Source organism: Carassius carassius, chromosome 10 (genome assembly GCF_963082965.1).
Source record: "Carassius carassius chromosome 10, fCarCar2.1, whole genome shotgun sequence".
NCBI lineage: Eukaryota > Metazoa > Chordata > Actinopteri > Cypriniformes > Cyprinidae > Carassius > Carassius carassius.
The window spans coordinates 3,526,350-3,552,998 of NC_081764.1; the positions used below are offsets into that span (position 1 = coordinate 3,526,350).

At 35.2% G+C, this 26,649-nt stretch overlaps 2 protein-coding genes across 6 annotated transcripts; one reads left to right on the plus strand and one right to left on the minus strand.

Moving 5' to 3' along the window:
• Positions 1–14: 14 nt before the first annotated feature.
• Positions 15–17,648, minus strand: LOC132151542 (matrilin-4-like). Of its 5 annotated transcripts, XM_059559725.1 has the most exons (20): positions 17,416–17,646; positions 13,524–13,639; positions 11,491–12,054; positions 10,389–10,511; positions 10,179–10,301; positions 9,145–9,267; positions 8,790–8,912; positions 8,040–8,162; positions 7,446–7,568; positions 6,500–6,622; positions 6,075–6,197; positions 5,659–5,781; positions 5,208–5,330; positions 4,770–4,892; positions 3,447–3,569; positions 2,828–3,241; positions 1,894–2,046; positions 1,500–1,604; positions 194–612; positions 15–154 (listed from the first exon to the last, which is right to left on the minus strand). In XM_059559725.1, exons 2-19 carry the CDS (start codon positions 13,594–13,596, stop codon positions 554–556), a joined length of 2,844 nt encoding a protein of 947 aa, XP_059415708.1. In that variant the 5' UTR covers positions 13,597–13,639; positions 17,416–17,646; the 3' UTR covers positions 15–154; positions 194–553. The 5 variants fall into 5 exon arrangements, with proteins under 5 accessions (XP_059415708.1, XP_059415710.1, XP_059415709.1 ...); XM_059559727.1 differs by lacking the exon at positions 5,659–5,781 and having other exon boundaries at positions 17,416–17,648; XM_059559726.1 differs by lacking the exon at positions 6,500–6,622.
• Positions 14,488–26,423, plus strand: rbpjl (recombination signal binding protein for immunoglobulin kappa J region-like). The gene is made up of 12 exons (XM_059559730.1): positions 14,488–14,674; positions 17,351–17,420; positions 19,145–19,279; positions 19,993–20,063; positions 20,140–20,255; positions 20,478–20,652; positions 21,299–21,436; positions 22,345–22,457; positions 23,617–23,757; positions 23,846–24,001; positions 24,140–24,243; positions 25,532–26,423. The coding sequence occupies exons 1-12, from the start codon at positions 14,641–14,643 to the stop codon at positions 25,803–25,805; spliced, it is 1,527 nt and encodes a 508-aa protein (XP_059415713.1). The 5' UTR covers positions 14,488–14,640; the 3' UTR covers positions 25,806–26,423.
• Positions 26,424–26,649: the final 226 nt, after the last annotated feature.

Sequence of the window (26,649 nt, forward strand, 5' to 3'; positions counted from 1 at the left end):
TAACATAATTTCTAAATTCGCACAGGCCACATTGCAGTCCAGTTAAACAGTTTACAATTATCAAACATGTTCCTCTGACTATTTAATTATTCATGCACAACAGGCAACAGCTTTGGTCATAAGTAAGTGGATGTGTGCTTTTATGGAATTAGTACTAATGATTCTTAAACTGTATAACAGAACAATTTGTAACAAATTTTTTTTTCTGTTAATATATTTGTGAATAAAAGTTTTACAGATCCACTTTCATATATTGTGCATAAATTTGGAGCCAGAAATGCTGCCAACAGGATAAAGATGACAATATTTCAGAGTGGTATAAAACACGTAATTTCCCTTTTTAGTGTATAAATGCTAATATCAAATTTGCCATAAATACATATCTCTCTATAAATCTTACAATACAGAGCATGTATAAATAGGGAACAATATTAGCCATGTCCAAAAATGTCATAAGGAAATAGTGGGCCTCATGCATCAGGCGTCAACACCTGAAGATCTTGTGACTGTGGGACCCTTCACACCCAGCGGGCCCCGTCCTCAAAGTGCTTTCTCATTTTCTAGTGAGCAACTGGCTCTCCAGAACTTCCAGTCGCTTGGTCATAGCTGACAGTGAAACACAGTTAAGGAAATATACTATAAAAAGTGATCAATCATCCACACTACTTTTCTGCTGATATTATCATGATGAACAAAACAAGAACCAAACTTTTGTTGGTCACAGAGCTTACTTTCTGCAATAATCTGAAAGCCAATGGAAAAATTATTTTGGGGTTTTATTGAAGGAATAATGCTAATTTTCAGGTTGGCCTACAAAAATACATCACAACTGCAGCACTGATTTACATAATTACATGCAAAAGGTAAATGACAGTGGCCTTCTGCCTCTCTGATGAGAAAACAATGAGAAGATGATGTGGGAATTAACTTGAGAATTGCATCGCTTGAGCAAAATAACTCAAAGTATCTGAACAATGCACTCTAGCCACCAGATCCAACTGTAAATTAATCCTATCGGCAAGATCTGTACTAAAACTATGATGAGAGCCAAGAAGCAACATCTTTCCTTTGTAATCTCATCAAATTCTAGTTAAATGGATCCAGTGGAGACGTGCATCTGCATTTAGTAGTTCAGAAACATCTGTTTCTGGCCTCAGATGTGGGACAAGGGCTCTTTTGAGCTTTGATGAATGATGCTGAGTGAGAGATCTGAAACAAAGAGCCATTGAAGCGTGTGTTCACAGAGGTTTATGTGAGGAGCCAAACCAGAGGGGCCAGTCTGGAACAGATCAGACCAACGTACACAATGTGGGCTCTTTCTGTACAGAGGGGCTTCTGTTAAACCCCTTAGCTTGTTGTAATAATGCGTTAATCTTCAGGTTATACCATAGAAAGTTTGGAGTTGGATGAGTTACACTGCAATGTTGCATGGTGTAATTGCACACGCTGAAAGGAAAGCATAATGTTTAAAGAATCTGTACTGAATATATAAAGGATATGTTTCTGGTTGAGCTGGTCTAGGGTGGACATCGTAACCTGCTGGAACTCCACAAGACTTTCACAAGCACAGGGGTCCTTAACCTCGATCTCACCTTGACTCTCAGCTGAAAAAATGTGCATTTAATGAGTGCAAATGAAAGAAATAATGAATATTCATTAAAAATCATTTCCCAAAATTTGCATTTATGTATTTGGCAGAAATGCTAATTTGCAGGGAATGATTTTTAATAAGGAACATATAAGCTTATAAGCACCTCCTTAGGTAAACTTTGCACGTGTGTGTTTACCTCAGGCTCTAGATGGCGATATTGAACAAAATACTGTGCATTTGTGTCTGGCATCCAATAAAGATTCAAGTACTGTATGTAAGTGTTCTCAGTCTTTCAAACACACCTGCACAAACATTGAGTTTGAGGTTCTCGGCGATCTGGCTGATGGCAGTGAAGTCGGCGGTGTAGAAGAAGTGTTTTTCCACAGGCTCAGAGGCAATCTCTCTCAGCTCATCCTCCACGGCTTTACCCACACCAACAGCGTACATGGTGATACCTGGAACAAAAGTTGCACTTTTCATGAAATGAGTAGAATTTCTTTTTTATTTTTCAGCAAATAGCAAGTGAGAAGTTGCCTAATTATAATCATTTTAAATTTGCAATTTGGGATATCTTATTGCATTAAAAAAAATGTAATCTTTAATCTTTTTAGTAATATTTATTATTTTGTAAATGTAATTAATGCTAATATATCTATTTAAATAAACCTATATATATATATATATATATATATATATATATATATATATATATATATATATATATACTAAATCTTAGAAATATTTTAAAAACTATTATTTTTATTATATATTTTATAGACTAGTTTGAGTACAAATGTAGATTTTAATCCACTATGAATCTAATATGATTACATTAAAAATGAATTTATTTAAAACTTTTCTAGAAATAATATTATATTTAAAAATAAAAATATTTACAATCAAGCTAAAAGCTGCAAAGCTAGATTACAGAAGTCAACATTTGAAGTGGATGAAAAAAGTTCATCAAAGTTGTCCTAAGAAAAGAACGGGTATTGTGTTGTTTTTAGGACAACTTTGATGAAAGGTTTTGATCCACTTCAAATGTTGATTAGTAGTCTAAATTTAGATTTGTTTTTAATGATGATAAATCGAAAAAAAATATTAATTTCTAAAATTATAATTTTTTATTACAAAGCAATTTTATTACACCACAATCTATGTATTTATTAGTAAAGCTTAAAGTGTATGGTATCTACGACTGTAACACTTTTATTTTTGGCCCCTAAATAACAATACCTGCTTCCTTGGCCTTCTTAGCCCACTCTTGAATATCATCCTGCGATCGTCCGTCAGTAAAGACCAGGCCGACCCGTGGGATGTTCTTCTCAGCAGGACGGGCTCCATCAGCCTCGGAGAAGCTGTTCTCCACCATGTGTTTGAGAGCCAAACCTGTCATGGTCCCCTTCTCCATGTACTCCACATTCATCACAGCCTTTTTGATCTCTTCTTTTGTCTGAAACATGCTAAGCGGAAACTCTGTCCGCACTCGGCTTGAGTACTGGACGAGACCCACGCGTGTTCCTTTAGGGGAGACGTCCAGCTGATCCACCACCTGGTTAACAAACTGCTTGACAAGCTCGAAATTCTGCGGCCGCACACTCTTGGAACCATCGATGAGGAGAACCAGGTCGATGTTGGAAGATCGACAGGCTTGGAAAGCAAAGGAAATGAACAAACATGCATTTCAAAACATGTTTTCCATTAGCAGAGAAGCTGGGGAATTTTTGTATTTTCAAAGGTGTATAATATTGTGCTGAAATCTATACTTTGTAGCATTAGGAATTCGGCTTTAGGAATTTCCCCTTTTAAAACAATGAATGATTCCCCTTTTAATCAGAATGAAAGCGTGCATTACTTCCGCAGGTCTTGCCGTCGTCCTGTACCACATGGCCCTCGGGACATATGCAGTGGTAAGATCCTGGAGTGCTCACACACTGGTATTCACAACCATGTTCCACTGTGTTACACAAGTTATCCGCTGCAGAAGACATAAACATGAAGAGCATGTCATTAACCACAATGAAAATAAACATTAAACGGATTCATGAGGTAAGCCAGAAAAGGAAGATAATTTACGATTGATTCTTCAACAAGGATGTATTAAAATGATCAACTGTGATAAAGAAATTTATATTTTCACAAATAATATTAAGCAGTTTTCAACTTAATAATAATATTATGCACAAAATCAGTATATTAGAATGATTTCTGAAGGATCATGTGACACTGAAGACTGGAGTAATGATGCTGGAAATTCAGCTTTGATCACAGGAATAAATTATATTTAAAAATATATTCAAATAGAAAATTGTAATAATATTTTAATATTTTTTAATTGTAATAATATTATTATTTGTACTATATTTTTGATCAAATTAATGCGGCCTTGTTTGTAAGCTTTTCTTTGATCAGTCAAAAAAAAACTAAACAATCAAATTATATTTTACGAACACTGTAACAGTGTTTATCAGATTAATGCATAATTTCAATCAGCTGTAAATACTTGCAAGAGAAACAGTATAAATGTGAATGAAACTGAATTTTTGATATACATTTTATTGGTAGCAGAAAGCGGAAATCTGGTGAAGGAATGCTCTTTAAAGATTATCCAGAGCCTTTAGGTAAACTTAACAAAAGATAAACGACACACTTGATATTTTTGGTCTTTCCAGCTGTTCAAGGCCAAGGTCTGGGAAGGCCATCAGGCTTAAAGAGGGGGTGCTCACTTCCGAGCCAGCAGATTTTGAACAGTTTTAAAGAGTTTAGGCCACAGTAACCATACAGTGTTACACAATTTGAGCAGTTTGAGAGTAGAATAACTATATGGGGTGGATTAATCGGATATTCAACTTGGAATGTCAATAAATCATACTGTATCTTATCACAGATGTTGTGAAAGCCAAAAAAAACTGAATGATAATTTAAAAGTAAATGTTTAATAAGATAAATTGTGTACATAAAAAGCACACAATAAAATATAGACGTCAATATGCACTAAACTAATCCTACCACTGCTTTTAAAAACTATTATTTTCAGCAATTGTTTGTGAAAACATACTAAGTGTTATCTTTGCACCTACAACTAGGAAAAGAGGCAGTATTTTTATATAGAAAATACTATAAACCCCTCTACTCATTATAACAAACTTTTAGCATCCGTCCAGAGCTTCATACATACACTGGCAGGTCTTTCCATCCTCCTGAAGAGTGTATCCCTCATCGCAGCGACAGTAGAAGCCATTGAGCACACTAACACAGTGATGATCACAGCTGTGATTCCCAAATGAACAGTAATCAATCACTAAGAGACAAAAACAAAGGCAATAGTGTTTTAGTAAGCCAACAGAGTAAAACATCCTATAGAATGAATATGACACATTAATTGTGACCCGAACACATATGCAAGAACAACCAACAAAATGTAGATTCTCATAAAACTCAGGTTATAAAACAGCATAAGGTAACTGTCCATTTTAAGATAATTACAATAACAAAAAACAACATCATAAGAGCTGAACAATTTAAAGAGCTTGTTGCCAAATCAAACAGAGTAAGCATGGATGATTGGCGGAATGATCTGGAACAGTATGTGTGTCGATCAGTTTCTCTCACTAACTTGTGCAGGTCTTCTTGTCATCATTAAGAGTGTATCCATCTTTACAACGGCAGTAAAAGCCTTTCAGGACACTCACACACTCATGCTCACAGCTATCATTCCCAAATGAGCAGTAATCAATCACTGGAACAAGAAGAGAATAGCAGGAAACAGACTTTAGAAAAGTAGAAAACGGTGTAAGCAATTCACAAGTTGCAACTCAAAAGTTTCCATATGCGGTCGTCGTACGCTTAGGAAGCAGAATGTTAACGGTTAAACCAGCTGGTCATAAAAGGCATAGAGAGCAGAGTTCATAATAAAACAGACATATTTATTTTGTGTTTTTAAATGACCTTGTGATGACAATCCTTGTTTGATGCTGGATACCTTATGGACTTCCATAAAAGCTAACAAAATAAGGGTGTGCGCAACAGTATGTGTGTGTAGAGTTTGATATGTCGCCCTCACTTACTTGTGCAGGTCTTCAGGTCATCATTTAGCGAGTATCCTTCATTACAGCGGCAGTTAAAGCCTTTGAGCATACTCACACACTCGTGCTCGCAGCTATCATTCCCAAATGAACAGTAGTCGATCACTGGAACAGGCAGAAAGAAGCAAAGAAGCTCAAAATCTGGAGTAAGATGAGTAATGTAGCCAAAGTAGTTGGCAAAGAGCTTAATGTTTTGTAAGAGGAAGAAACATAGAAAGGAAACTCGTAAAAATGCTATTATATAGATGTGGTTGTTTCATGGATTTGGGGTAAACCATGGATTATTGGATTCATAAAGGCTATTAAATATTTTGGTTTTTAAATTAGGGTATGTATACTCTGTGTGCATACGTGTGTACTGTATGTGTGTAGAGTTTAAACATGTGGCTTTCACTAACTTGTGCAGGTCTTCATGTCATCGTTGAGTGTGTATCCATCATTACACTGGCAGTGAAAGCCTTTCAGGACACTCACACACTCGTGCTCACAGCTATCGTTCCCAAAAGAGCAGTAATCGATCACTAAAAATGGAACATGACCAAACAGGATAAACATTTATCTTTTATATTAATGTTACAATTCAGGTATTTTCTCAATTCTTTATCATGAATAAGGCAGAGAACTTCTCTTGGGCCATCACAAATAACACATCTCTTATTTGGGTCATGTGGACCAAGTCTGTTGGAGTTTTAATTCAGAAACCCTTGAAAATGGGAAACACTCCACCATTTAGAAACCTGATTACAAGTTAAGCAATGGATGGCCCAAATATTGATGCTTTACAACTGAGAAAAAAAGGAAGGAAAAAAAGGCCTTTACTAACTTGTGCAGGTCTTCTTGTCTTCATTGAGGGAGTATCCATCATTACAGCGGCAGTGAAAGCCTTTCAGGACACTCACACATTCGTGCTCACAGCTGTCATTCCCAAATAAGCAGTAGTCGATCACTAAATATGGATTAAATGTATTAGAATTCAAGGACAAGCCATACAGAATAACTATTTAATTAATCCCTAATTAATCACTTTTGTTTTTTTGCATCTGAAAGTTTTAAAGAAAGTTTCTTTGCTTCTTCCAAATTCTTCCCAATTTTTCTCAATCATCTACCACTAATATTACAGTAAGAGCTTGTTGTGGACCATCATATGCTCTCACTGGGGCCTTTATTTTTTGGGGAATCTTATTAGAAACCCCAAACGTGTCTATAAATGGTGCATTCAACAAGAATTTATGGTCTCAAATAATGCAGAAAAAGTAATTGAATGTTAAAATATTTAACTTTTTACTAACAAGCAAAATCTAAAGAACACCTGTGTTTGAACAGTTTGTGCATTTCTAATTGGGAACTTAATTATTACGAGTTGAAAAGTCAAATCATTATATACTGTACAATAATTGTACAATACTTTGGTATTTTGTACAGTACATGCAACTTAGTAATTGTATAGTTCTATTGTAGTTTTAAAAAATGTAACATTGATACAGATGGTAGATCTATTGCTTCTGATATGTTTTCTCACTAAAGCGAAAATAGGCACACAAGAAAATTTCCCACTCTAAATTACAATTACATTTGCATTCATCTTGTAAATACAACCTTTCCAAATTGTTTTGAATGCACAGTGTTCAAACTGGAAACACTCCATCTGTCCAAAAAGCTCTTTTGTTTTGCAATTGATGCCTCAAATATTGATGGTATACAATTGAGAAAACTGCAGTGAAATTGTTTTAAAAGCAAAGTATAAGTGGATCGTAAGCGACTTCACTAACTTGTGCAGGTCTTCTTGTCATCGTTGAGTGTGTATCCATCATTACACTGGCAGTGAAAGCCTTTCAGGACACTCACACACTCGTGCTCACAGCTATCGTTCCCAAATGAGCAATAATCGATCACTAAATATGGATTAGATGGATCATAATTCAAATATGACAAACATTTCAATAAATTTTTATATATAAATTTTGCGCTACACCGTTTAGATACTTTAAGTCAAGTTTACTTTCAATTGTTTGCCAAATGTTCTCCATGCTAGTTTTGGCCATCACATGCTCTTATTGAGACATTTATTTGGGTCCATTTTGGAGGGAAAAACATGAAGATTCAGTTTTCTAGAACAGGCTATATGTGGCCTAATTCACAATCCCAATTCCCAAATGTGGACAAACATCTGAAAGCTTTCAGTGCTTTGAGAAAGAACATAAGATTATTAGACCAAATGGGATCCACATCTGTTGATGTTCAAACTAGCATGGTTGGACCCAATACGGATGGTAAACAATTAAGAAAAATGTTAAGTAAACTTGATTTTAAGGGAATTCCTTTTGAATTTGTGAATGTACAAACTGATGATGGCCTTCACTAACTTGTACAGGTCTTCAGGTCATCGTTGAGTGAGTATCCTTCATTACAGCGGCAGTTAAAGCCATTGAGTACACTCACACACTCGTGCTCACAGCTATCATTCCCAAATGAACAGTAATCGATCACTGGAAAAGGCAAAGAAAAGTGAGAAAAGGTTTGGCAAAGCAGGAGGAGCAAAACCACATCAAACTAAATTATAAGCTGTTGATCTTGTATCAAAACAGTTAAGCTGCTAAAAGTATATGCATGTATCTAGCAGTGCAACTAAATCAGCAATGCTAACTTAACTACATTTAGCAGTATAACAGTGGCTTAACTACCTTCAAAACTGTGTATTTATCCAGTAACAAGCTAGTTGCATTAACAAATAGTAGTTTTCCCCATACTGCTTATAAACCAAAAACGCTAAACTTGGCTATGTTTTTACTATTTACTATAAAAACTGTACAGAACTAGAAGCTCAAACACTAAAACACCCTGTTTTGTTTAGTGGCTTGATAGATGAACCAGATGGTCCCAGGAGGAAACGGATAGATAGCGCTACTGTGTTTTATAGCAGCATATGGCCAATCGGATGCTGTAATGACACTGCAAACTTTTTCTTTGTATTAGAAACTGTTCCATGTGTTTGAAAAATGTTAGTTAGGAGAATGTCTGAGTGAGTCTGGCATTTAATTACAGGCTTGTAGTGTTTTGGGTATTTGTGAGTCCTCCATATGTGAATTATGTGTGTATTTGTGGCCCTCACTAACTTGTGCACGTTGTTTCATCCTCATTGAGTGTGTATCCTTCACGGCACTGGCAATAAAAGCTCTGAAGCACGCTCACACACTCGTGCTCACAGCTATCATTCCCAAATGAACAGTAGTCGATCACTGGAACAGGCAGACAGAAACATGAGACTTTGGTAATGGTAAAACACAAGAACAATTTAGTTCACATTTGCCGATACTAGCATACAGCTACTATTTTGGTTTATTATTTTCTGCTCATTTTACATCAGTTACATGTTAGAAACTGAATGGAATTCTATTGCAATACTAAACAGCATCTACTTTTTTATATTTTAAAAAGCATTGTAAGTTGCAGGAAATTGCTCTCACTTACTTGTGCAGGTTTTCAGGTCATTGTTGAGTGAGTATCCTTCATCACAGCGACAGTTAAAGCCATTGAGCACACTCACACAATTGTGCTCGCAGCTATCATTCCCAAATGAGCAGTAGTCGATCACTGGAACAGGAAGAGAACAGTGAGAAAAGCTTCTTGGGTGAGTAACCAGGTGTTAAAGACCCCATGAAATCTGGACTGGATTTTCTGGATTTTAGTCCACGTCTAATCATTTTGAAGCCATATATAGGCTAGCGTACTTCCATCCTCAGTCAGTGTTTTTATAGTTATCTAAAACTAAAACTACTGTTTGTTTGCTCTTTTGTTTTTATTATTTGAAATAAAGCAATAAAATTAAATATAATATTAAATGAAATACTTAGACTTAGATTAAACGTAAAAAAAAAAAAAAAAAAAAAAAAACTTGATGCAACTAACTCGGTTGGTAGCTAAGTGTATTAAAAAAAATTCAGCTAAATCTAAATATGAATAAATACTGTAATAGTATTTAAATAAAAATAAAATATAGATGGCTTCAATGGAAAAATATGTTAGGAGAGAAAAACGCTCATCAAGTGATTTCACTGGATCTTTAAGTTTGCATTACACAAGTAAGCATATTATGTGCTGAGGCATAATATATTGTGCTATACAATAAAGAGCAAGTGTATATTTAGTACACAGTATGTTCCCTTGGCTATGTTCGGAATGGAATACTAGTGTAATGGTGTTAAGTTACTGTGGCTAAGTGGTAGAGCATTGCGTTAGTAGTGCAAAAGGTTGTGGGTTTGATTCCCAGGGAACACATACTGCTATATATATATATATATATATATAGTCTGAATGCACTGTATTTTGTTTTGCTTAAAAGTGTCTGCTAAATATGTAAATGTACTGCTAAAATAGTATGGTATAGTACACTTTTCCGAACATAACCTTTGTCTGTATACTCTATGAAACATATAAGTTCATGTCAATTTTATAATTTACACTTCACTCAACTTATGTAGATATCACTACTGTGTGTCACTAACTTTTGCAGGTTCTCTTGTCATCGTTGAGTGTGTATCCTGTGTTACAGTCGCACGTGAATGACCCGGGTGAAGCAATACAGATCTGCTCACAATCATGCTTCCCTTCAGCACAAAGATCAATGGCTGCAAAGCAAACACACACCTGCTGAGCACCACTGGAATGATAATTGTGTCATACTTCTTTGATGTGTCATTTGTAAGGCTACACACGTGTGCAGGTCTTGCCGTCCTCGTGGAGTGTGTATCCAGGCAGACACAGACAGTGGTAGGAGCCAGGCGAGCTCTCACAGATGTGTTCACAGCCGTGATCTGATTCTAGACACAAGTCCATCCCTGCAAATCCAATGCATATATGAATATTGAGAAAGCAAGAAAGGTTAAACCATAGTGTCCACTGGATGTCAAAGAAAGAGTATTCATGTGCTTACAGTCAACATAAGATTTACGTATTGTACATAAGATTTTCCACTTTCAAATCCTCGATGAAATAGGATATTCAGCAAGAAAAAAGAAACAAAAGGTGGGACTGATTTAAAGCTCTGAGGACAATGTGAACCAATGAGAGCATCTCAAACAGTGTTTACAGTTTTTATTTTGTTTTGACTTTTAAAAATATATATTTTAAATTAATCAGAATCTTTATTTTTATTCCATTTAAACTCACAAGAAGCATATTTTTGACAAAATAATAAAGAACAAAAATGTATACTATGATTAATTAGCTAGATTTAAGTATATTAAATAATTGTAAAATATTTTAGAAAGAATGGAATGTTTTTTATTATTATTATTTATGATTATTTAATATATTTTATTACTTTATAAATGTATACAAGATTGTTCAAATGTTATTTTTAAGAACTTAACGCTTTTATTTAGCTAGAATGCATTAAATCATTAAATTAATCAAAAGTGATGGTAAAGACATTTATAAAGACACAAATGATTTCTGTTTCAAATAAATGCTGTTCTTTTGAACTTTCCCTTCATCATAGATTATTGAAAAAAAATGTATCATGATTTCAGAAAAATTATATTAAGCAGAACAACTGTTTGAAAATAAACAGATGCACTGCAGCTTGTTTGTAAGCAGAGAAATGCACACGCGTGAGGGTGAGTAATTAATGACAAACTTTGTGAATGGCAGTTTACATCCTTTGTTATTTCTAAGAAGAAATTGCACCTTTGAGTTGAGGTTTGAGGTTAAACCCTTTTAGAAAAGAGTCCAAAAAAGTTGAAAAGTTCAACTTTTATGTCTAGATCCTTTCACTATTGTGGAGCATACAGTATATCAAATGGAGGAACACTTTACCACAAAGCTTGTCTTGAAATTGAAGCCCAAACTGGTGAATGAGGTCAAAACTTTCCACCAGGAAGACGTGATCCTCAAATGGTGGAGATGCCATAGCTCGCAGTGAGGTCATATCAGCCCTGGCGACACCAATGGCATAGATCTCAATCCCAGTCTCCCTCGCAGCTGCCGCCACTTCAGCCACACGGTCCTGAGGGCGACCGTCTGTCACGATAACGGCTACATGGGGAACGTTGGGACGGGCGCCTTGTTCGGCAGAGAAGGCTACATTCATAACATAGCGGATGGCCAGGCCGGTCATAGTGCCCTGTGCCAATGGAATGATCTCGTTGATGGCTTTGACCATCTGCGCAGTCTTGCTGAAGGCTTTGAGGGAGAACACATTCTGGACTTGACTGGAGTATTGGACCACACCAACTCTTGTAGCTTCCAGGCCAATGTCCAGCTCATGGATGATGTCTATCATGAATTTGCGCATTGTCTCAAACTCATGGGGACGAACGCTGCGGGAGCCATCAATGATGAACACAAGGTCGACCGGGCCTAATTTACACTTTGGTTCAGCTGTAAAAAATGACAATGACAATGACAATGACAATGACAATGCTTATTCAGTCTAAAGCTACAAGAAAATAAGTACACTAGGTTCTTTACTGGCATTCACGGATCCATGAAGAACTTTTAACATCCATGGGAACTTTCCATTGCACAAAGGTTTCTTTATAGTGGAAAATGTTTCTGCAGATTATTTAAAATGTTCTTCTAAGTTCTCCTAAGTTCTTTTAAGAACTGTTTAATGAAAATCCTTTAAGAAACAAATAATGGTTCTTACGCTATCATACATAAAGGTTCTTTACTGGCATTGATGGTTCTTTGAAGAACTGTTAACATCCATGAAACCTTCATCGTGCAAAAGGTTCTTTAGATTATAAAAAATGGTCTTCACATTTAGAAAAAAAAATGTTCTTTTAAGAACTGTTCACTGAAAGGTTTTTTGGAAACCAAAAATGGTTCTTCTATGGCATTTCTGCAAAAACAACTCATGGAACCTTTATTTTTATGCATGTACAATGTTTTCCAAAATCCGTGCCATGTTTCACTGAAATTTGATAGTGCTGAAAACGTCACAACAGACAATCTTAATGAAGGGGAACCATTGGTATTACCAAACCAAAAATGGGTTGCAGATCTGTTCTAACAGTGTCTAAACAGGTGCAAATAAAATGCATCTGAAACAGATTTGTATCTGTGGTCTTGAAGATAAAAATCAAACATTTGAAATGCAATGTGTAAATAATGAAAGAATGCTCATTTCAGGGATAATGCATTTCAAATGTAAAAGAGAAGAGAATTTTCACATGCATCCCTTACAAATGCAAATAAAATGCAACTATATAATCATACATAATTTGGATAGCAAAGCCAATATGTTTATAATTTGTTTAAGATGGAGGAGGTTTCTATTATCCTTTGTTGTTGACATTAAAAGGTTTCTAATCAAATTCATCTATCAATTGATTGTAAAACTTAGAAAATAACCTGAATTTGGGAACCATAAACAAAATTATCCAAAGTAAAAGAAATAGTATTATCATATTACTCAGAATACATTAAAATATAGGTTCACCAACCCAGTAAGGACAGACATAATTTGTGCTGATTACTATGTGCTTTTAATGTGGTTTATTAGTGGCTGCCAAAAACACGAAACCACTGAAACTCAAAATGTGAAGTCAATTTTCTTTTTCAGACCCATCTCATATAATTCTGTATGTCGGGTCTTTATAGTTCATGCTTAAATAACATTTTGGTTTAGTTTTGCGTGTAAAATCTGAATCCTGAAGCAGTTGAGAAGCACAGATCTAGTTGATAAAAAAAACAAAACCAATCTATACGATGGTTGTCTGGTTTGCCAATAACAACTCAATTGTGCCACCACTAAATGCTTAGTGTAATCGACAGACTCTGAGGTAGTCTACATTCCCTTACTGCCAAGATTGATTTATTAGTGTTATGACGGCGGTTTAACCAACCTGATTTAGGCCTTGCTTCTGTCACAGCCATTATGGCTATCAGCACACCAATGTACACCAATGCACGTATCATGTTCGTCGAAAAAGGCCTAATCTTGCCACAAAAATTCCAATGGCTGTAGATCGAGAAGAGAAAGAAAGAGAAAAATTGCAGGTCAAGGGAAATCTGCGATTTAAAAGCAGCCATACATTCCAGTCTGAGCTCACAATAAAATGGCGACACAAAACAGATGGTCCACAGCAGAAGCTCTAAACAGGCCATTAACATGGAAGAGTTAATAGGCTTTTGGGCCGATCACATCACCAGAGGCACTGAGTTCAAATGCCGTGTCAAGTAATTGCTGGAAAATAACAGCGTCTGGGACGTTGCCGTTTTAAATGGCGTGCTGTCAGTCACTTTGACTTTCACAAAAAGAATTTGCTTCTCCAAAGGCCTGATAAGGGTTATCACTATCACAGGGCCACAGAATGGAGGAGTGTGTCATGGTTTGGCATGAATTCTTACTGTCTTTGAACAGCCAGCCAGATTAGTGCTGTGCTGCTTTTCTATCTGCTATTCAATTATTTCAGCTGTATACATGTTGCAGTTGAAGCTGATATGTTTACAGGCATAATTAATTCAAAATTCTGTCATCAATTATCTATGCTCATGTCATTTCACACCACAAAAGGTACAATAAAAGTTGTCTGTTTGCTTGTTATTCATGGTCGTAACTTAAATGCCAGATAGGTTTGGTGCATGTTTTACCCACAAGATAAGCAACATTTGTGCTAAATGTCACCCGCATTTTACTTCTATTTGGAGCTTCATTCTGTGTTCACTTGTATCAGTAACTGCTTGACACGTGGAGGGAGGCGTGAGAATTCAGCACCTGAGTACAAATGACTATCTCTGAAAACAAACACACATATAGATTTACAAATACTCCTATGAGGGTGATAACACAGTTACTGGAAATGGAGATGGATATGTCTTCTGAAAACAGAGCTCTGACAGTTACACTACTGCAAAAGGACAGAATAATGTAAAACCAGTTGGCATTAACAACAGTGGAGTGTCTGGCACTATAGAAGAGTTTATGAAGTTTTCAAAGTGGCTGATGTACATCTGAGTGCCATGCAGAACCAAAGGCAAGGAGACGGAGAAACAGGTCAGTACGAGAAATATGATAACAATGGTGGCCATAGTTTTAAGCAAATTAAATTAGATTTTTTATTTACATTATATAATATATATAATAAAATAATTTTTGTATTTATAAAAAATTTATAAAACTAATTAAAGATAACGATGCTAACAGTGTGGTTTTTTAATTAAATGTATTTTTATTTTATATAATATGAATAAATATTAATATTTATTCCATAATTTTTTATGCATTAATTAAAAAAATAAAATAAAAAAATAAAAGGCAACCAGGTTGACAATGGTGAGCATTATTTTAAACAACCATAACTTATTATTTATATTATATAATATTAATTATATATTTATTTAGATTGAGTGAAAAATAAAATTTGCAATGTGCCATCACTCTCCTGACAATTATAGTTAATCATTAAAATAAAAAAAAATAAAAAAAAATTATACAATGTAATATTTATTATTTATTTGTATTTTATTTATTGAAAATAAATACAATTAATAAAAGAGAACAATGTTAACAACTCTGGGCATTATAAAAAAATAAATTATATATATATATATATATATATATAAAAGTAAAATAAAAGAATATGTACATGTCATTTTTATTATATAATATTTGTTATAATATTTGTAGATATTTACTTAAAATAAATAATAAAAATCCCATACTATCGTTAGTGTAAAGCTTTAAAATAAATATCTGATTCCCAGCATAAATCATTGATCAGCATAATTTAAAGGCATTACAACAAAAACTAACATTACAATTTAAATAACATAGCATTAATCAGAATGAAATGCAAAGAGTTAATAAAATTGTGCTAAATAAGCTTACTCATATTCTTTAAGCAAAGCAGATTTTTTATTTTCGGCTTTGTGGTAAAATATGTTCTTGTTCATCACAGGTTTCATAAATCTCTGAGCATTAAAAATTAGGTGAAAAAATGGATGGGAAAATGTAAAATTAGACACAGTGAGGTACTATCATTATGAATAGTATGGATGAATAAAAATGACAGCTCCTCTGAGGAACCTAAACCAAGAGAAATCATTCCTTCCAGAGTAAAGTAGAGGAGTGAGAATAGGTGACAGTAAAAAAGAAGAGCATCAGCACATTTCTTCCAGCATGCTGTATGTATATCTTTAGAAGACTGTTTAAGCTTCCCGGATCCCAGCTCTAGCCCAAAGGGATCTCCATGGGGTAAAGCCCCGCAGTGTAAACATTTCTCTCAGCTTGACATGGGGCACAGACAGACCAAAGAAAACCCCAATGTGAGGGAGTGAGAGAGAAGACAGGAGCATTAGAGGAGGGAAATGGTGGAAAATGAGAAGCGTTATTTCTTTGGCAGCTGACTGACTGACAGCTTCGGAGCACAGTTAAGATTAACTAATAGCAGCTTCTTGTTAAAGTGGAATTGAAAGCAGATGTGACCCTTTGCTACTAATAGCGGTTTCGCCTCCAGCTAACCATGTGCACCTAAAGCATGTGGCTGTGTCGCAAAACCTATCTAGACAGCACTGTGGAAAGCATGGTGCTCAAAAATTCTGTTAAAGTTGGAAGCACAATAGGTTTTGTCACCCGCACAGCCAATCTGTTACATGCTGATCTATATTTAGTTTAGTTAGTTTGGATTGGAACAATAAGTAGTGTACTCTTTACTGCACAGTAGTATCCTGTGTATCGTCGGATATATGCTTTCATAGAATGCTAAAAAGAAAAAAGCCTATATATTGTTTTTATACGAGAATTGCTTTTATAGCAAGAATAATTTTCAAACATTAGTAGCTATGCTGTATTGTCCAATTATATTGTGGCTGCTGCATGTTTTGATTTCTGATCAGAAAAAAATACAACAAAATATTAATTAATTAAACATCGCAACTGAAAGTTTTTTTTGGGAGCACTGCATTATGGATGACAGTTTTACACAGTGTGCTTTGGTTGTATGCATAAGGATAAAGAATTACATACTGTGCACATAGCTACACAGCTTAGAAATAGTATGTCAATATGCAATTTTAAACAAACGCACTTTTCGCGGGTATGAAAAGACCACGTGATGTGCTCACAACATTAATTTGAACGTCACATTGGCTAACATTTAAAAAAATAGCATGCATATAGGCCTACATGTTAAATATTAGGCTAAAAAAAAAGTATTTAAATTAAATCTCGTAACAGACATTTATATCCAAATGTAGGCTATGTCATCATATTCATAATTGGCCTAGGCTATATAAAAACAACTGATTATTTGAGAGACCATGCATTTTATAGCGGAAAAAAATGTATTATAAATAATATTTAGCTTATATATATATATATATTAAAACGTCAGTATATTATAAACGTCGTATATTATTTAATGTGCAGTAGCCTATTTATTTCTTTTTTTAATGAAAATAAAGTTTTTTTTTATTGAGGGAGCCTGAAAACATCGTTTAAAAATAGCACGAAAATGCTCTACTAGCACATTTACCATGTTTCTCAAATTCATTAGCCTACGTTTAACCATCTCACATTAGCTGCTATTTAAAATATTATATATATACTATATATATTAAGAAAGTCACTGTCCAGGTCGTTAAACAAAAAATTCAATTTTTGTTCCATTTCCAACTCGATAAAACAATTAAATCGCAAGCAACTTTGTGTTTTTTCCTCTTAATTCTCCAGGCTTGGACATTGTGGACTCGACAGAAGTGTCTAACCTGTTCTCATCAGACGCGTGCTTCACTCACCTCAGGTAATGACACAGGTAGAATCTCTCCAGTAAGAGTGGGCAACAATATCCAAAAATACGACAAATGACGCGGTAGTTGTTAAGAATACCTTAAAAGATTCAAACAGTTCATTAAGGTGAGTAGTAACCTCTCCAGGCGATTATTCAAGTATAGAGTGAACAGTCAAGACATTGGCCAGGTATTAAGTCTACAGAGCACGTTTAAAATGTAGATCCCACCCCCGTCCGAAATGGGAAGAGCAGGAGGGATTTCACTGGGGGGTTGCAGCAGGAGAGGGAACATTAACGCTTTCTTTCAGTGAGCCTACAGAAATTCCTTGCGGTTCTGTTTTAGTCCGCGACTGATGCGCGAGCTCTTGAAGTGCCAGTGAACACAGAACTGACTTCAGTCTGAATTTCATTTACAGTGATGCTAGTTTCTTTATAGTCTTTCTATGAAATATTAATTCGGCTATAATAAATATAGTAGGCATAAAACTCATAAAGATCTTGCTGGAGTGCAGTTTATATGAAGGGAAAGTGAATTTTAGATCGTCTTTTAAGTATGATAATGGAACTAGTTAAAATAGTTTTAAAGTACTGCATGATTCTTCATGTCAACAAGCCATACAATATATTAAAAGTATTGTGTGCAATAATTTAAAAAAGCCAAACACTTGGATATAATTTGACCTTCATCCTAATGTGCTCAAAGTGGGAAATAACATCAGTGCCCCCTTGACCCTGTATCCTCTTGGGAAGGCCTCAAATAAAACCAGGCAGACTGACTGAAACATCCTAAGCCTGGGGAATGAGCGAGTTTCAATTAAAGCAATTCACTCTGCTGGGAAATATCACATTTATATCCTTGGGGTCTTAATAAGAGAAATTATAACTCCCAAGCTGTTTCGAATTGAGTAAGTAATAAAATTAGCCATTTATAAGTGAAACATTAAAAAAGAGAAACTGCAAACTGATCATATTAAGTTTTGCTAAGTAAGTATTGAGTATTGAGTTGTGTTGATAAATTTTTGATGCTTTTGAAAGAAGTGTTTCATGTTTATCAAGGCTTCTATTACTTGATCAAAAATAATGTAATTTAATCCTGTGATGTCAACACAGTATTTTTAGCATCATTACTTCAGTCTCACAGTGTCACACAGAATCAAATCATTCTTATATGGTTTTCTGTTCAAAAAACATTTATTCTTATCATCAGTGTTGAAAACAATTGTGCTGCTTACTAAACTGTGATACTTCTTTGTTTTCAGGATTCTTTGATGAATAGAGAGTTGTGCTTGAGCCAAAAAGTTAAAACCGTCATTATTTACTCACTAGTATGTCATTCCAAGCCTGAGATCTAAGTTCTTTTGAGGAACACAAAAGGACATGTTTTCTTATTTTTACACAGACGGTTCCCCTTGCCATTTATCCTAAAAGGATTTAAAAAGGAAATTGGGATAAAAAGGAAATGCCCTAAATGCATTTTCTAGCTCTATACAAGTTTATATATATATATATATATATATATATATATATATATATATATATATATTCCTTTTTGAAATAATACCAATATTTACTTTGAAACTGGAAAGGACTTAATCCATGATTGGATCTTTGAGAAATGCAGAAAGTTTACTTGAAAGGGTAAACTGCATGATTTTGGAGAGGATGCATATTGATTTACCACCCTTTTACCATTTTGTAACACCAAGTTTAAAATAAATATTTTTGTGTATCACTAGGGAGGATCAGAATTTCTCCCCATTGCCAAAAGTAACCAGAGATTCAGTGAGGCAATACCTTCAATTCAGTCCTGACCAATCAGTGATCATCTTACATGCCAAAGTTGCTCAGAAGTCTTACGGCAATGAGAAGAGGTAAAAAAAAAAAAATCATCTATGCATTAACATTTCTAACCGTGAAAAATACAAGCATGTTCACATATACATACAGAATTTGCTGATAAATGTAAACTGAAATTGATATGGTTGAGTCTTGCTGGAAAAACCACATCGTATCAGCTTAAACAATTTTTTGGAACAGAGAAGCTGTTTTTTTACCAGATGGTTTTATACCAGGTCTAAAGATGGACAGATGTAAAGATGGACTACCCATTCAATCAGGTCTCCGCCAAGTGGTCAATGAATAGCTAGGAAACCAGCTACCATGTTCCAAAACCTTTATGATTTTTAAAAAACCAAATTCAACTGGATAATGACATTAAATTTGCAACACTGAAATAAATAATCTCTGAACTGACTAACTAACTTCTGTACAGCTTTGTGTAGCTCAATTAAACGAATAAATGAACAGTTATTGAACTAAACATTGAAATAAACACTGCTGAATGATATACTCGTCTTCATCAGAGGTGCTTTACAGTTGAATTTGTGTTATAATTGATGAATTTTACAACAGTGTCACTGTTATTTTCCTGTTTATTCATTCAAAGCATGTAAATGTATTTTCCTCAGTGTTTTTAGTTATTTTATCTCTTACTGGATCATTTACAAGAAGTATTGCAAACTATTGCACACCCTCTTTCTTCATATCTTCTATCCAAAAATAACAGTTTTGTGCATTTTTGTAGGTTTTTCTGTCCGCCTCCTTGCGTGTATCTCAGTGGACATGGATGGAAACTCAGACAGGAGCAACTGAAAGGTTAATGAGCCGTGAGAGAACATCTTCATTCTTACCCTTGTAATTCTCTGTAATTTTTCCATTTGTATTCACACAGCATTAGGTCTAGGAGAGTCCAGTTGTCGGCTTTTCGGTTACATGGGTCTGGACAGCTCCACTGATCCACGGACAGACAGTTTCAAGCTGAGCTTTGAGGAGCAGACAGACAGGAGGGTAAGGCATTGCCAAAGCCCAGCGATCAAAGAGGAAAGAGTCTGTAGGGTTTATAAGAGGACATGACCGCTGTATGTACAGATAGATTTAGAGATGGGATCATATGTTTATTCTACTAGTGTTACAACCAGGTTACAAAAAATACATGTGTTTTACCAACCACAACCTTGTGTACCTTTGTACTCATTCAAGTCTATTTAATTATTAAATTTTTTTTTTCAGATGTTTGCTTGTGCTAAAACCTTGTATATCTCAGATACGGACAAACGAAAGCACTTTCGCCTGCTGCTGCACCTGTTTCACAGTGGAGGGCAAGAAATTGGCACATTCAACAGCAGACTCATTAAAGTCATCTCCAAACCATCACAGAAGAGGCAGTCCATGAAAAATGCTGACCGTGAGTCTGTGCATGTGGCCATATTTTATTTTTTGTGCAATTTAGTACTTTAAAGGTTTTTACAATTTTAAGTCATGCAAAAGCCAACAGTGATTTGTCATCCTTCATTTTCAACAAATGAAATATGAAGTCTACTCTGACTATGTGCTGTTACGTGAAAGGGTTAACCGATGTAGAAACCAAACTCCTGTAAGTTTGGGTTAGCGTGTTGGTGTGTCTTTGTGTATGAGAAGCAGGGTCAAGCCACTAACTGGTGTCACCCGGCAGCCATTGCCATAGGAGTCAGACATTTGACCTCTAACCTTTTGATCCTAAGCACACACTAAGAGGGCATCTTCTGTTGACATTGACTGTGGGACCCACAGAGAGCTTCTTAGGGGAAGAAAGAAGCGCTTGACATCTGAGAGCAGCTGTCAAGTGACGTTGAATTCCTCACCGTTCTGTGGGAGAGAGACGGACAATGAGACAAAGATTAAGAAAAAGAACAGACCGACATTAGTCACAGTATATGTCTGCTTGTTGGTCTGAATGCGCATGTTTAGGTATCATTGATGGTTTAAATTTTTATGTTGTTTCTTTTGTTTGCCTGTTGGATTAAAACAAAATCTGTAGCTATTTTCTAAAATGTTTGTGTTTGTTTCTGCAGTGTGCATTTCTTCAGGCTCAAAAGTATCGTTGTTTAACCGCTTGCGGTCACAGACGGTCAGTACGCGTTACCTGTCGGTGGAAGACGGGGCTTTTGTCGCCAGCGCAAGACAATGGACGGCCTTTACTATTACTTTAGGTTTGAGATCCAGTGCTCTTTCTCTGCCATTCTTCCTTTATTCATTTTTATCTTAATCATGATACAAATAACTGGAAAAAAAACTATGTTTAAACATGACGTGTTCTTTTAAGTGGCTAAAACTATAAACTATGAGCTTTTCAAACTGATACTTCACTCTGGTTAGTAATGAATCCTGGGTAGTCAGATTTCACACTATATATTTTTAAATCCTGGGTCACTGTTTTAGGTGACATTTGGTAACAAGGTTTTACAAAACTGTTTCAGTAGTTATTTTAGTCCAATACTTCAGTTTCAGTCCATTAGTTAACTACATTAGTTAATTTAAACTAACAATGAACAAAGCTTCAACAGCATTTATTCATCTTAATTTATTCTAATTTCAGCATGTATAAATACGTTAAGTTCACATGTTGTATTTGTTAATATTAGTTAATGCTCTCTCAACTAGCATGAACACTTTTTATCAACTAATATTAACAAAGATTAATAAATGCTGTCAAATTAAACTGATCATTGTTAGTTTATGCATTAACACTAGTTAACAAATGAGACCTTATTGTAAAGTGTTACCTAACATTCATACAAGGTTAACATTGGGACTCATTTAGTAATAACTGCGTGCAAATTATGCATTTATGTGCAGAGAAAAAAAACTATTTTTCACTAAGTGCAAAGTTGTGGAAGTTTTTCCTGAAATTCTACAAAAAAAAAACAAAAAAAACCTGAGGAATTTCTAAAAGGTCCCATTGTAAATGTCAGCAACATGTGCTCAACAGCTGGAATAAACATAGCATAAATGGGTTTAACCTTTATACGGTGCTCAAAGCCTAATCTGAGTGAAGTCTATTTATCTTTCTCATTCCCTAACAGTGCTATAGCCTAATACTTACTCTGTTTGTTCATAGTGGAGGAGATGCAAGCCGCTCATAGTGAATACACAGTGTGTGACAGCTACATCTGTTACGGCTGTGTGGTTCAGCTGGTATGCACTGACTCAGGAGTGGCACTGCCTCCAATGGTACAGTCTGGAAATATAAAACTGACTTTGTTTCTATTACATGATTCTCAATCCGCCAAATCATTTTTTTTTTTAATATATATCAAAGCTGAAATTAAGTTAAAATGTGTAATTTCTGTTTGACTAGCAATGCCAAACAGGACTACATGCATGTTTTTTATATACATAAAAAAAATAAGTTTCTGAATTGAATCTGCAAGTTGATCTATATTTGTACACCCATGTCTCTGAAGTTTATTTTGTAAAGTAAAAATTTCCATCCCTGTGGTGTTTTTTGGAAAGCGCCCTGCTACCAACCTGCGTCACGATTTGCTGATAAAGCGCTTAATCAGAATGTCAAGGATGATGTTTAAAAACCATTTTTAGCAGACTAGCAAACAGAATAGACCTTCACAATGTTGTTTTAGTTTGAATTTGCTGACTGGTTTGTTTTGGTTTGCAAGCGTGTATTTGAAGCCCTCATGCAGCAGGATTTCTGATCGCCATGCAGCAGTGTCAGAGGAGTGTGAACAGTCAGGCATATTGTGCAGCACACAGGTGCTGCGTGGGACCAGGTGTAGTGGTGCATGATAGAAGGGCGATGAATCTTTTTTTATTTTCTTTTTTAATGGCTATTTTAAGTTCGCTCATATCAGATTTCAGAAGTCTGGGAATGAAAATGGAAAGCATTTTCCACAATTAAAAATAAACGTTCCAAAAGGTTTTTTCCTTTTTCTTTGCAAACACAGCTATAGAAGAAGGTGCTCACTGATGCTCTTTATTAAGCTAAATTAGCTAAATGTTTGCTCACTCTCAGGCCATCCAAAATGAGTTTGTTTCTTCATCAGAACAGATTGGGAGAGATGTAGTATTCAATCACTTGCTCACCACTGGATCGATCCTCTGCAGTGAATGGGTACCGTCAGAATGAGAGTCCAAACAGCTGATAAATACATTACAATAATCCACACCACTCCAGTATCAATTAATGTCTCATGAAGCCAAAAGCTGCATGTTTGAGGGAAAATTAAATAATTAAGAATATGAATCCATAATCTACAACAATGCTTCCACCCCTGAAAAAGAGTGAACTGTTCCTTTAAGGGGATGTAAAATGTAAAAATGGACAAAACGGTCAGCTGTGTGAACAGTTACCTGATTCTGTTTTCTTTCCTTGCAGGTAATACGTAAAGTGAACAAGCAGCATGCATGTCTAGACGTGGATGAGCCTGTGTCTCAGCTTCATAAATGTGCTTTCCAGTTCAGAGACAGTAATCATATGTACCTGTGCCTGTCTAATGAAAAAATCATACAGTTCCAGGTGAACACAGGCAGTGACAGACAGTTAAACATGAACAATAGTTAGATCTGAAATGAAAACTCACCCCCATGTCATTCCAAACTTATAGGCCTCTCCATGTCCAAAAGAAAGTAATAAGGTGTTACTAAATGATGGCTCCTGCTGGACCATCATTGGAACGGAGGTAGTTGAATACACCTTCAGTGAGAATCTCACCAGTCACCCGACCACCATCAGCCCTGTACCTGTCATCAATGGACTAGAGGTCAGAAATCAAGCCAGCGGTTATGTTTCTTCATTTCATCTCTCCAGTAGTAACTGAATTTAATATGAATTTAAGATGTAAGTTAAATAATAGGATTACTTACCCAAACAACACTAACATGTGTCCATGGTGATTTAGTTGAATGGAGGAGGACATGTGGCCATGTTGGAGCTTCACGGAGAAAACTTCAGTCCACACTTAAAAGTCTGGTTTGGTAACATGCAGGCTGAGACAATGTTCAGGTTGGCATTTATCATATTTTGTTGCAGTGCTAAGGCAGATACTTTAAAACATGAGAAGCTTATAGTTTGGCAGGCTTAAATTAAATGGCAATCAAGCCACGCTACCAAGTTCATAATTATAGCTTTAATACATACAAACAAAGCCTGTTGCAAAAAAAACAGCATTGATCCTAAAATAAGAACTAAAAATTAAACACCTTAATATATAATTCAACTGAAAATATAGTTGCATTATGTAACCAATCATATGGAGAGCTCAAATATTTTTTTTCAGTTCATAGACATGATATTTTGTTTTGTTAATTATTGAAAAAAATGCTTATTTATAACATAGCTTATTAATAAAACTACTAATAAAAGCTACTGTCAAGTCAAGTCACCTTTATTTATAATAGTGCTTTATATAATACAGATTGTCTCAAAATAGTTTTACAGTGTTAAACAGGAAAATAGCAACGCTATCTCATGAACAATTCATACGTATTTTACGAGGTGGCTAATTCGTACAAATTCGGACGACCTTACTCATTTGATTTTGTACGATTTGTCTAGACACCAGTGACGGGTAGGTTTACTGGTGGGGTTAGGTATAGGTCATACGTACAAATACATACAAAATGTGCAACTCGTAAAATACGTAGGATTTAGCACAAATCGTATGAATGTCTACGAGTGAGGTTGAAAGAATTTGTACGAATTAATCACCTCGTAAAATATGTTCGAATTGCCCTGAGATCGGGTTAGAAAATAACATGTCAAAAATGTAGGACAATAGTAAACAGTCAATTTTTCAGTTTAAGTCAGTTCATTGATGATTCAGTGATGTCATCATCCAGTTCCGTTAGGTTCTCTTCAAATAATATCTTTGCAATCAAGCTGATAATATTGCCAGAAATTAATTGTCCCCACCTAAGCAAGCCAAAAGCGACAGTGGTAAGGAACCAAAACTCCATCGGTGACAAAAATGCAGAAAAAAAACCTTGAGAGAAACCAGGCTCAGTCGGGAAGGCAGTTCTCCTCAAGCAAATGCATGCTAATTTTAGAATGTTAGATATTTGAACCAGAAAACAAAAATACAGTGGAAGATATTAATTTTTGCAGTGCATACAACATTTAATTCCACGATTTTCTGAATTAAAGGCAAACAGGCAATTGCACTGAATTACAATAATATAACAGCCAATGCCACCTGCTAACAGGTTCTTTGCTGAAAAAGCTTGTTGTACACTAGAGAATAAGGCTATTTGCTCAACATTTGATTGTAAATCTAATACTTCATTTATCTTAGGTCTTCCAGGTCTCTGATGTGTGTTGTTCCTGATGTATCCATAATGAGTGGCGAGTGGAGATGGATGAGACTACCAATCACAGTGCCTTTATGTCTGATCCGATTGGATGGGCTAATCTACAGGAGTTCATATTCATTTACTTACACCCCAGAGCACGGCGCCCCCCCTCAAGGAAACGGTACAGCAGAGAGAACCGCAGACTCAGACTCACTCATAGACACCATTCACCAGGAGTTCACACGGACAAACTTTCACCTATTTATGCAGAGCTGAGATCACACAAACACACACATACACACTCATCAAGGAAGCAAATATTCATGTCAGATTATGTCCAGTCCTGGCACACATTCTATCCTCTTGTTAACACTTACACTCATAAGAAAAACTCTCACATCATGTAATCATATAGAGCTTTAGGGAGCTTACGGACTAAAGACAGCTCTGAGGGGCCGTTTGACGTAGGAATGCACAAGATCTGTGTATCTGGGCTGTGGAAAGTACCGGGTCAGTCTGAAATAAATACAGAATACAGTTAATTGGATTGAAACTGGACCTGCCTCTGTGAAGTTCTCATTGGTCACTTGATGCTTATGTCAGAGTTTGCTGCAGCAAACGTTTCAATTTTGACTGAGCATTACTTTCATAAACACTTTTGTTTTCTATTTCCTTGCTGTGCAACTTCCACATTAATATCAATGGATTCACAGCATAAAATAATATTTCATAACACAACTGTTTTACTGTATTTTTGATCATATAAATGCAACCTTGGTAAGCAACGTAAGACTTCAAAATATGATTATTTATTTTAATTTTTTTATGAATTCAAAGCAACAGCATTTAATCATGATATAAATTATAAATGTATTTTAAAAGCATTAATAAAAAAAAAAAGACTGACCCCCAAAAATTGACTGTCCAATTCATCAAATATATATATATATATATATATATATATATATATATATATATATATATATTTTTTTTTTTTTTTTTTTGAGTAATTAGATTATGAGTATGGCTTGTATCTAATTATCATTAATGCAGATATGTTATTGATATTAGTATGTCCTCTATCTCTACTTACTCTGCTTTACTGCTTCTGGTATCTTTT

Coding starts and splice junctions, on each gene's coding strand:
- LOC132151542 (XM_059559725.1), bottom strand. CDS start 13,596: ATGATACGTGCATTGGTGTACATTGGTGTGCTGATAGCCATAATGGCT. Junction 12,055..13,523: donor AGAAGCAAGGCCTAAATCAG/GTTGGTTAAACC, acceptor CATTTTTTACAG/CTGAACCAAAGTGTAAATTA. Junction 5,782..6,074: donor TGACATGAAGACCTGCACAA/GTTAGTGAAAGC, acceptor TGCCTGTTCCAG/TGATCGACTACTGTTCATTT.
- rbpjl (XM_059559730.1), top strand. CDS start 14,641: ATGCAGAACCAAAGGCAAGGAGACGGAGAAACAG. Junction 21,437..22,344: donor GGCCTTTACTATTACTTTAG/GTTTGAGATCCA, acceptor GTTTGTTCATAG/TGGAGGAGATGCAAGCCGCT. Junction 23,758..23,845: donor AAAAAATCATACAGTTCCAG/GTGAACACAGGC, acceptor CCAAACTTATAG/GCCTCTCCATGTCCAAAAGA.